Here is a 10,855-nt window from a genome sequence, read left to right as displayed (position 1 = left end):
CCTGGTCAGGGGCTGCAGCAGCAGCACTCCTGCCCCTGCGCCGCCCCCCCGGGTTTAACACGACCCCGAACCCGCCGCGCTCGTCCCGCGGCCAAAGGCTGTAAAATCTCCCTTCGGCCGCTCCCGCGCCTCCTCCCCTCCCGTCCGGCCGCCCCGCGGTGGCGGCAGCCTGCAGGGCGCCTCCCTGAGGCGGCCGCGTTTTGGCGCCAAAAAACGGCCGCGACGCCGTGAGGCGGCACCGTGAGGCGTCTCGCGCCGGACGCCCAACGGCCCCGCCGCGCCCGCGAGCTCTCCGACACAGCCAAGGCCTCAACGCGCTTCGTTTCTCAGTGCAAAGTCTCAGTAAACATTTATTTTAAGCTTTGTCACAATACCATAGTCGATTTGTGAAATTGGTCTACAAATATTTAACTACATAATACATTGATTTGGTGGTCGGATAAGTAATAAATAAAGGCATGTAGAGCTCTGTAAAAATAAGTTTGATATATTTGTAACTACTTAATATTATCAGTAGAATCTAATATTTCCCTAAGGATCATATGTCAAAAGTATACATACACCATTTCTTCAGACCAAGTTATTTTTACAGAAACACAACAATTGTACAAACTTAAACACTATAATCTTGAAATCTGATGTACAAAACAATGTGAAATCACTAACATCAGTGCTGATAACGAGTGCTACCATAGCAAATATAATTTCTGATTAAAAAGAAGATCCATTTTTAATGTGCTAATTGTCATCACAGTTCGATGGAATTATCCAAAAGTTTAAAATACATGCGGATACAATAAAATCTTTTATTTTCCAACCCAGACAAAGAGAACTTACAGTCATTTACGTCATTAGCTGCCAAATACAGATCAGTATGTGAGGCAAATCACACTTAAAAACTTCTACACCATCAAAGAGCTAAGATTTATACTGGTCTATTTTCCACATTAACTATGCAACAAGTCTTTAAAAGCAAATCACAATTTGAAGGACGCACTATTAAGTACAGCATTGAATTACACCAGATTTTATACATTGTACTCTGACATCCAATACCACTTTTAAAAGCATTACATTCTTAATACAACAGATCAGTTACCTATACAGGCGAGGTGTGTACTTCCAGAGAAACTGCTACAAATGTAAGTAGTTTTGCAAAAATGTCAATGTACTGAGAATACACAGTCCTACAGTGGTTTCAAATATTAGGTCTTAAAGCATGAAGCTAAAAAATACTTAAGACCTTACTGGAATCTCTGGTATCAGACAGTTTGAAGACCATCTTAAACAATTGTCAACCAGTGTAATAAGGTGACATTCTTTCAAGTAGCTGCTGAGAATGGGAGGATAAATAGGAACAGTTCAAGATTATCAGCCTTTAGATCAAAGGACAGATTTAGTGTATTTATACACATATAACTGCACCTCAGATAACCCATACCACTTTAAAAGTCACTTGCACCAGATCAGATGCAAAGGAAAACGGACTCTTAGAGGAATGCATAGGCACCACTACCCACCTTTGAATAAGCAGCCTAGTGGTTAGAGCAAAGGTCTGGGAGCTGCAAGATCTGGGTTTTATTCCCATTTCCGCCACTTGCTGCATGGTCCTGGGCAAACCTGTCAAATTCTGTGCCTCAGTTTACCCATGTGTCAAACACTGATACCTGCACATCTCTGAATTAATTTATGATGCTCTATCAATGGCAACATAAAATCAGTGCTACCACTTTCACTGGAATGAGTTCTTAAAAGCAGAGCAAAAAACTTGATGGATAAATTAGATGATTTTGTATGGAAAATATTTGTTAAAGGTATTTACAAAAGTAACTTGAAAGAGATTAAATACAATACCATGTTCAGGTCCCTAAAGCATTTTCACTACAGTGCATGTTTAAAAACACAGAGCATTTTTTTAAGTATATATATCGAAGATTAGATTGTGCTTACAAAAAAAAAATCACTATTTTCAAATTTTACTACAGTGAAAACTGAGCGCTGCGAAAAATACTGATTAAAAATATCCAATTTTATATATACTGCTTTTCACGTAACATTTTGCTGTACATGGGATGTAAGTAAATACAAAAATATTTTTTTCAAGCAGCAGGGTGATCAAAATTAGAAGAGTATTAATATAGAAGGGCTGATTTTATAAAACTAAAAGACATGATTAAGGAGACAGGGAGAAACTATAATCCAAATCAATTTTTATATAGTATTTTAAAAGAAATCTTTAACAGACAACTTATAATAGATTCAAATATTCTTAACTTCAACATTAAATATGGATTACATAAAATACTATCTATGCAAAACTGACTCATGCACATAATCCTATTGAAGTCAATGGAGTCGCTTACATGAGCAAGGTTTGCAGGCTTTGGTCCTCAGGCCTCAGACTTAGCAAAACACTTAAAGACTGTACAAGCTTTGCTAATCAATTCCTAATTTCCAGGGTGGTGTTTTAGCCCAGTCCTCCAAGCACAGCAGAGGAGGGAAAACAGAGATTACAGGGAAGACTGTAATACTATGGAAAATGAGCTGTAAAATAGGAAATATACTGTAATTTGAATATTCAGCTTTACTAAGCAGAGTATTTGTTGTGACAGTACTTATCCGTTTCTAGGAAAAGATTTTAACTTATGAAAAGCAGTTACTTTGCAACTCTAAACATATATTTCTTCAAAAACGGGGCCAGTGAATTTACAGATGACATAAAAAATTTAAATGGATTACAACAGTGCCAATTGCATATGAAACCATTACATTGAACTTAAGGGATCACAGCTTGGAACAAAGGCCATAAATATGGATTTTAAAATAATCACTCATGCAAATGTCACATACAGACCAAAAGAGGTTAGGCAAGTAAGATGCATTTTAACAAGATTCTCAAACTTCAGCATAAAGAGAAAAATAAATTCTCCCCAAAGTTACATTCAATTAAGTGTCACATCCAACAGAAGTTCTACCCAACAAGACAAGAAGTCGAAGACCAAGTGGCAAAATATACACAGCTGCACATGGCCAGTCCCACTGGAATGGGCATTCACAGGTGAAGCAAAAGCATATCGATCATCTATTCATACTTGTTCCCCTTGCTTTTTGCCCAGTCTGCATCACAGACTAGATTTTATTGTAATCATTTTTCTGTATTCATGTAGATTATTAGGGAAAACATACTTCTGTAGCTGCAGTCCATTTTACTTCTCACAGTATCAATTTTGTGCTCATTATTATGGTATTACATGCTTCCCTTCTTCCCCCACCATCCTCTATTTATATCCTTGAATGCAATAGGTTACTAAGTTAATTCATCTAACAGACTTTCTTCCCTGAGGTTACTTTTGTTTCAATGCATTTCAGCAAACCTTACAAAGTCAGTGATAGTCTATCAAGCTAGTTAACTATAAGATTACGAATACATGGAATCCTTCAAAGTAAACTTGCTTCAAAGCTCCCACGTTACTTTGGAATACAACTGTTCAATATACTCTTCTCATAAGGTGACTCACTTCCCCCCAAACCCAATGTAGCGAGGACACAGACTCCAAACAAAAAGCTCCTATAAAACTATTATAATTTTAGAAAAGAAAATCCAGATCTTCCTGAAGATAATTTATTGCCGCTTATTGGTCCTGAGAAAGCTTTAAGCAACAATACATTTGCAAGTGTTTTATCTGCTGCCTTTTTTGAGAAAGTACATGGGTCCTGAGACTAAAAACCATGTTTTATCCTATGCACTTATGCTTGGAAAATGCTTCACTATGAAGATCAAATATGAACTATAATTTGCCACACTACATCTCTTTCCTTCAGGTCAGTTTAATAAAACAGATTTCCTTTCAAACACAGAAGTTAAAGTTCTTGATATGAAAAGCAATGAAATAAAACCATACATCTAACACTTATCAATTCTTCATATTAGACCGGCATTTAAGGACTTCAAATCCACAAAATCTTCCTTCTCCCTTTTTCCTCGACCCCTATTAAAAGCTATGGCGTGAATTTTTTGGCTTGGATACCAGAAAATTCTTCACATGATACTCTATGAAAGGCAACTTCAAGGCAATGAAATAAGCCAACAATAAAGCAAAAACATTCACAACTTTGAAAAAAAAAATGTGGACCCACAGCAGTTACTTCTCAATAGAAGTGTTTGGTAGCTTGAGGTTTTTGTTTTTTTCTTTTTAACATTTTAAAGTGTCAAATTTGCATATGTTTAGCTCAATTTCAATATTTGAAAGACTACTCAATTTGCTTTTATAAAAACTTTACAAAAGATGTTTTTAAATGCTTGTAAAAGTAAGCGTTTATCTACTGATAAAATTCTAGTACTGGATAAAACTCTCTGAATATACAGCTGAAATCTTTTAATGTTTTTTTCCTTACAAGTATAATGGCTGAGTGTATAATCTAGATAAATTAGTCTTACACATGATGAAAAGTTTTAACTTTGCACACTTTTTACCATGTGATGTTTTGCTGCTTTGTAACTTCGAATGAGACAGTGCTTAGGAATTTTCTAGAGAGCTGGTGTACAGTGGTCTATAGGGGTCGGTTCATTGGTCACTGCCTCTGTCCAGGTTTTCAATCACCCTAGAAAGACGTATATTCAGAAGTCTGATCTGACTATCAAGGTGGTCCATCTTCTCCTCAAGGCTGCTGTTGCTGTTTCTTCTCCAGTAAAATCCAACAGGCCCGGTCATGAAATAAACTGCTACAACAAAGCAGAGAGGCAGGACTGCATGTTCTGGATCACCTTCATACTTCTGGAGGATGTACACACACGAGAGGGTAAAAAGGGCAACCCTTGCAATCCAGAAAAAGCGACCAAACATCATATGCAGGAGATAGAAGAAGAATCCAAGGAAGAGAGATAAAAACCAATAGGCAAGTAAAATGGCACCAATCAGCAGAAGAGCACGGGTTGGGTTGTTGGCAATTGCTGCTGGGCTGAAATAATGAGTCAAGTTGGAGGCTGAAAAGCAAAGGAAAATTTATAAAATATTAATTAGAGCATGTGAAGGTGACAAGGGTAAAGATGCAAACACAGCTACCAAAGGGCCATGCAGTGTTGTCATGACTGTGTTTTCTAAAATAAGGGGTAAAGCTAGTTCATCCATTTCCAGATGGACCTTTTCAAATCACTGGCTCATCTCTAATGTTGCAGTTGAATTAATTCCATTAAATTAGAGATGTTAAAGATTCTTTATGGAAAGACAAGCTGCCACAGGGTGTAAGGTCAAAGTTCACATCAAGAGTCTTTCTTTGGAAAAGCTGTATTCTAAAAACTCTCATATTATACCTTTCTTTCTTCTAGTCCTCCCTCACTTCCCTTTCCTGCCCATTTCCAGCCATTTAATGATGATCAGCAATAAAACAGCAATGATCTCTGTAGTGAATTTTACAGAGATCCTGTAGATATGTATACAGAAACAGCATGGTTGTTTTAGTCCTCTTATTTGAGGGACTAAGAGCAAAATTAAAGCCATATAAAGCAGATAGAGATACCACTGACGGATGTTTTATAAAGCATGATTAAACAAAGTAGTTATTTTCCTGCTCAGCCTATGCTTGTGAACATTGATATCTGCTGATATACTTCAAGGGTAAACAGGCATCACACTTACCATCAATTCCAAGAACATCTAACAGATCAGTCCATATTCTCCAGAATGTGTCCATTAATATATCCACCCCATTCACAAACCTCTCAGTCAACCTTGAGAAAAACTGAGAAATAAAATTGGGAAAAAAAAAAAATCCTTAAACACACTTTGAAATTTAATAGCTGTAAGTAGAATGTAACTCATGAGACAAGAATTGCAGAATATTTTAAAGTCCCCAAGGAAAAAATATACATTCACTCTTATTTTTTTTCAGCTACGTGAATCATACTCAGTACAATGGGTTCTTACTCCAGGTATTTTGACATGTAACTTTACATGTTAACAGGATTTAAAAATGCACTTTATTAGCCTACCACTGTTCCGAAGTTCAAAGAAAACACCATTACTAGCAATGGACGTTGGTAAAGCGCTCTAGAGGGTCATATTTTTATTGAGCAACTGCGAGACGTCCCCATCACCACGTCCAAACGTCTCAAACGCATTTGCAAGTAAATTTAACCATGTTTATCCCTTCTCTCGTCAGACAGTAGGAAAACCGGCAGAGGAATTTACGCCGAGCGCGCTCGCCCTAGCTAGTAGCGCGCTGGTCACGGCGAGCCGCAGTGCCGGGGCTCGGCCGCCCGCGCCTCTCCCCGCCCGCCACCTCAAATAAGCTTTATTTATAGATTTACTGGGTTTTTAACGGTTTGCTCCGCGCCAAGCCTCGCCTCCCACTTCCTTTCTCGAAGCCCTCCCCCCCCCCCCCAACGGCCTCTCAGGCGCCGCGGCCGCCGCCGCGCGTCCAGCGCCGAGCACCGCGCCGGGGGGGGGGGGGGGGAACGGCCTCCCCGGGCGCGGCCAGGGCAGGGCCGGTCCCCGTCAGGGCTCCGGGAGAAACGGGCGCCCGGGGGCAGGAGGGGGGGGGAGCGGCGGGCGCCTCACCTTCTGCAGGGCCCGCACGTTGTCCTCGCCGAAGAGGCCGCTGACGCCCTGGTAGAGGCCGCTGGCGGCGCGGCGGAGGCTGTTCTGCTTCTCGGCGCCGCGGCCCCGCGCCGCCCAGGCGCCGCGCGGCGCCGCGCCGCCCAGCAGCAGGGCGAGCAGGGCCAGCAGCCGCAGCGCCGGCAGCCGCCCCGCCGCCATGGCCGCCCGCGCTGCGCCCCGCGCCCCGCAGCGCCGCCGTCGCGGCGCCCCCTGGCGGCCGCGCGGGGAGGGAAGCGCCGCCGGCCGCGCTCGCGCCGCCCCTTCCCGCCCTTCAGGGCCAGGTATGGCGCGCGCGGTATATACGGTATATACGGTTGTCCAACCGTCAACTCGAGTTGAAAGGTTCCCAAATCGGGGGGCGTCCAAAATCCGCCAGCGGCCCCTGATCCTTGAAGCGATCGCTGGAGTCACAGGATCGTGATTTCGGCGGGAAGGGGCGCTCCGGGGTCGCCCCGCGCAGCCCCCTGCGCAGAGCAGGCTGCTCAGGGCCGTGTCCCGTCGAGCCTAAAACACCTCCGAGGATGGAGATCACACAACCTCTCTGGGCAACCTGTCTCACTATTTAACCGTTCACCTGGTAAAAAAAAATTTTCCTCATATCTAATCGGGATTTCCCGGGTTCCAACTTGTGTCCGTTGTCTCTTGCGCTATCAGGGCGCACCTCCGAGAAGAGCCTGGCTCCGTTTCCTCTGTGTCCTACGATCAGGTAGTTGTGGGCACAGAGAAGGTCTTGCCCTCAATCCCTCCGGCCGAACAATCCCGGCTCCCCTGCCTCTCCTTGGACGTCCTGGCCTCAGGCCACCACCGGCCTGGTGGCCTCCGTCAGCATGTCAGCACCCTCCTTGTACCAGGGAGCCCAAAACTCGACGCCGCTCCAGGAGTGGTCTCGCAAATGCCGAACGGAGGGGAAGGATCACTTCCCTCAGCTGCCGGCTGCGCTGGCCGCATCTCCTCCGTGGGCATCTCTCTGCGAGGGGGGAACCGAGGACTTGCCATTCCCTGCGGGTGGCCTGGTGATGCTTGCAGGTTCATGCCCCAGGTGGCAATCTGACTGTACAACCCGAATGTCAAAAAATGACACTGATCTTTTCAGTACAAGAACAACTTCAGATCGAGGGGTTCTGAACACATCCTGTGTCCTTTACCCTTGAGAAAATTCGACTTGGACATATATGCCAAAACTCAGTACACTTAATAGTGTGACTCCCTCTTCTGGCAGGTTTTGTACTGTTCTTTCTTGCAGAGTCAGACCAACAAAAAACTAGCTGAGAAGTGCAAGTTAGATAACGCTATCAGCTCCTTCCGCATAGTGAAACCCGATCAGGATGTTAGCAGAGTGAGGCAAGTAAGTATCCCAGCAGTTAGAAAAGCATTTTATTGCCTCTGTGGCACACTTTGATCCATCTTTTTTTTTTTTTTTTTTTTTTTGCCTGAGTTAGAGAAGACACGAACACAGCCATGGTGATATAAAAAAAAAGATTCACAGGTTTTAGGGTAGATTCTGCAGCAAGTGATGATGTGAGCTGGGGCAGAATATGTTTACTAAATAGCCCAACAGTATGTTCAAGGCATGGGAAATCCCGAATTTGCACCTATGTCCTTGATGTTTTAACCTCATAGCTGGGCCTAAGTCTGGTTGCTAAGTAGTCGAGTAGACATGCAGAACATAGACTTCTTGGTTATTGTCTTATCCCCCAGTTTCAGTCTGGCCAAAATGCTTCTTTTCACATATAGTAGACTGGCCTAGACCTTTCAGCATATTTATGCTTGGCCCTGAAAGAATTGGGCCCAGATCCAGGAAAGTACTTAGGCTCCTCTTTTATTTCAGGAGGATGTTGAGGCTTTGTATCTTTATAAATTTCACCCGTGGTGCTTTCAGTCTCTTACAGGATGGCCTTGAAACTGCTGATGTGTTAATACTTGTGTATATTCTGAAGTCTATTTCATATTCTTACAAAACAATTTTGGTAATTGATGATAGGTATTTTTGAAGTTCTTATGAGGTTTCCAGTTACATAATCTCAGTGTTATGCCATGATTAGATTCCCAACCGCTGGTAAAGTGCCCACTTCTAGGGCATTTTGTGCATGTAAAGAACCTTGCAGTGCAAAAGCATTACTGCAATGTAACTCACTGTCATGAGTGTTGCTCCCTGCACCAGTTATACTCTTTTGATTGACTTCCAGTTGGCATGGCCGTCTCTGAATCCCCTTGTGCTGGTTCTGATCCAGTGGACATTGTTTCTGGGAATTTTGGAAAGTTCTTATTTCTGTATCTATGCAAGTCTCTGTAGTGGGTTCCTTCTCATAATCACTTCTGCAAGGAGTTTGTTGTTTCTTTATATATATTCTTTACAGAGGGTTGGAAGCCTATTTTAGCAGCTGCCTTTGGAAGTCTGCGCTCATGGTTGTCCTTCATATAAGGTCAGGATAATTTGGGAGTTTTCCCTGGTATTTAATTGATTTCCTGATGTGTCTCAATGAGCCTGTTTCAGGTAAGTTAATCTCTCCGTATCCATAGCTCTTACAAAATTATACAGTATTTCACCTTTCTCTTGTTTACATAAATGAAATCATGTCTGCTCAAAGAATACATTACATCATGGCATTAAATATTGATCATATTAGATGTAATGTTAAGTGATTAGATTAGATGTTCATGTTGTTCTTTAACCACATTGAACTGTCTAATTAGGACAACTGTGTGGCTTCTAGAAAGATCCTCAGTTGAGGGTCCTATTGGAGGGGCACTACTGTACTTCTCCTATGCTTTCTGATCTAAACTAGAAACTAAATGACTTATTCAGATGTGGAGATGTAATAACATTCTGAGTAATACTTGAAATGAAATGGGGTTTTCCAGACATCAAAAGAAAGTTTTATCAGAGCACAGAGTCCTCTCTTTTGTGATTACTTTATGTTCAAAAAAATCAGCACAGCCTTTAAGAAAGCCAGCTAGTGTTATTGTGGACTGGTCCTCAACCTTACTGTCCGTTATTTTTCCTGTCTTTACTCCCTATTGCAGCCTCAACTCATCATGCCTGATTTCTGTATGACTGCTTGTCCTTTTAGGCCCTTTCTCTGCATGTTTTGCTGCTAGCTCTGTTAGACTTTTCTTTGCTCTATGTCATTGCTTCTTTCCTTTTTTTCTTCTTCCCTTTCTGCAAATGCATTTGATTGTATGTAATTCTGATTACTTGTATTCCTGACACCAGTTAGAGGTTGCAGAGATCCAGCATGTCAAATGAGCCAGAGGTTTCTTATTCTTATACAGACCTTTTAACCAGCTCATGGCTACTGTGAATATAGGGTCTTCTAAAACTTTCCTAAATCTTTAGACTTTATAATCCAGGTTTTGGATCAATGGATCATGGTCAACCCTCAGAATACAGCATAGACTGCCATGAGGTATTATCACAAAACTTTTAACTCACAGGTCCATGTATTTTATCGTTTGTTTTCATTTCACAGACTGACTACAGATTAATTACCTCTTAGACCACAAATGAGATGGTGCTATCATCATTATTATTGTTAATCATTTCTGAAGTGTCCTTTGAAAGGTCCTTAATCTAGTCTAGAAAAAAAAATTTTTATTTGTAACCTATTATTACAATTATTAGGTACAAAATGAGGATTAAAAGGATCTGAAAAATGCTGAATTACAGTTAATCTTATTCAGGCTGTTCCTCCCCAGTTATTCTAATCTACTTTCCAAACCATTTTTAGTAGTTGCTGCAGCCCTTCCAGTGCCCACATTCTTGTGAGAGGCTTATTTTTTTTTTTTTTAATTATGTTTTTATTTTCTAAAGCCAATTTTGAAAGAAGTTTTGGATAGGGAAAAAATGGAATCAGGTGACAAACACGGAGGAAGAAAAGATTATAAATAAGGATGTAATGGCAAAACTGCCGCTAAAAAGTTAGAAGCTCGCTGTCAAGCCTTCCTAAAAGCACAAAGGGTATCACCAGATTCCCAGTGCGTCTCTCACTCCTTCGGCAGTAAGTGGGTCAGCTCATATTTGGGTCCCTTCTCGGGTGATTTGCCTGCGCCTTTTTTTTTTTTTTTTAATGTAGGCGTTGCTTTGGGGTGGAGGAAGGCTGCTGGTCTTAAACGGATCTGAAAGCGGATAATATGTTTAACTGGCATCACAGCGGTGCCACGACCCCCTCGGGGCACCCTCAGACCTGTGGAGAAAGCACGGGGTGCCCCCCCGCCACTCCCAGCGCGCAGGATGACACCTGCCCTCCGATTGGGCGCAC

The 10,855-nt window shown here is 42.1% G+C and overlaps 1 protein-coding gene across 1 annotated transcript; it reads right to left on the bottom strand.

Moving 5' to 3' along the window:
- Positions 1–322: 322 nt before the first annotated feature.
- Positions 323–6,755, bottom strand: BRI3BP (BRI3 binding protein). Its single transcript, XM_067307065.1, has 3 exons — positions 6,558–6,755; positions 5,637–5,739; positions 323–4,984 (listed from the first exon to the last, which is right to left on the bottom strand). The coding sequence occupies exons 1-3, from the start codon at positions 6,753–6,755 to the stop codon at positions 4,566–4,568; spliced, it is 720 nt and encodes a 239-aa protein (XP_067163166.1). The 3' UTR covers positions 323–4,565.
- Between the last annotated feature and the right edge of the window lie 4,100 nt (positions 6,756–10,855).

This window comes from Apteryx mantelli, chromosome 17 (assembly GCF_036417845.1).
Source record: "Apteryx mantelli isolate bAptMan1 chromosome 17, bAptMan1.hap1, whole genome shotgun sequence".
Taxonomy (NCBI): Eukaryota; Metazoa; Chordata; class Aves; order Apterygiformes; family Apterygidae; genus Apteryx; species Apteryx mantelli.
This window is presented reverse-complemented; position numbering and strand designations above follow the sequence as displayed.

Excerpts from the sequence above, each read along its gene's own strand:
- BRI3BP (XM_067307065.1), bottom strand. The coding sequence starts at position 6,755 with ATGGCGGCGGGGCGGCTGCCGGCGCTGCGGCTGCTGGCCCTGCTCGCC. Across the intron at positions 5,740-6,557 it reads ACGTGCGGGCCCTGCAGAAG|TTTTTCTCAAGGTTGACTGA; the intron begins GTGAGGCGCCCG and ends TTTATTTCTCAG. Across the intron at positions 4,985-5,636 it reads AGATGTTCTTGGAATTGATG|CCTCCAACTTGACTCATTAT; the intron begins GTAAGTGTGATG and ends TTTGCTTTTCAG.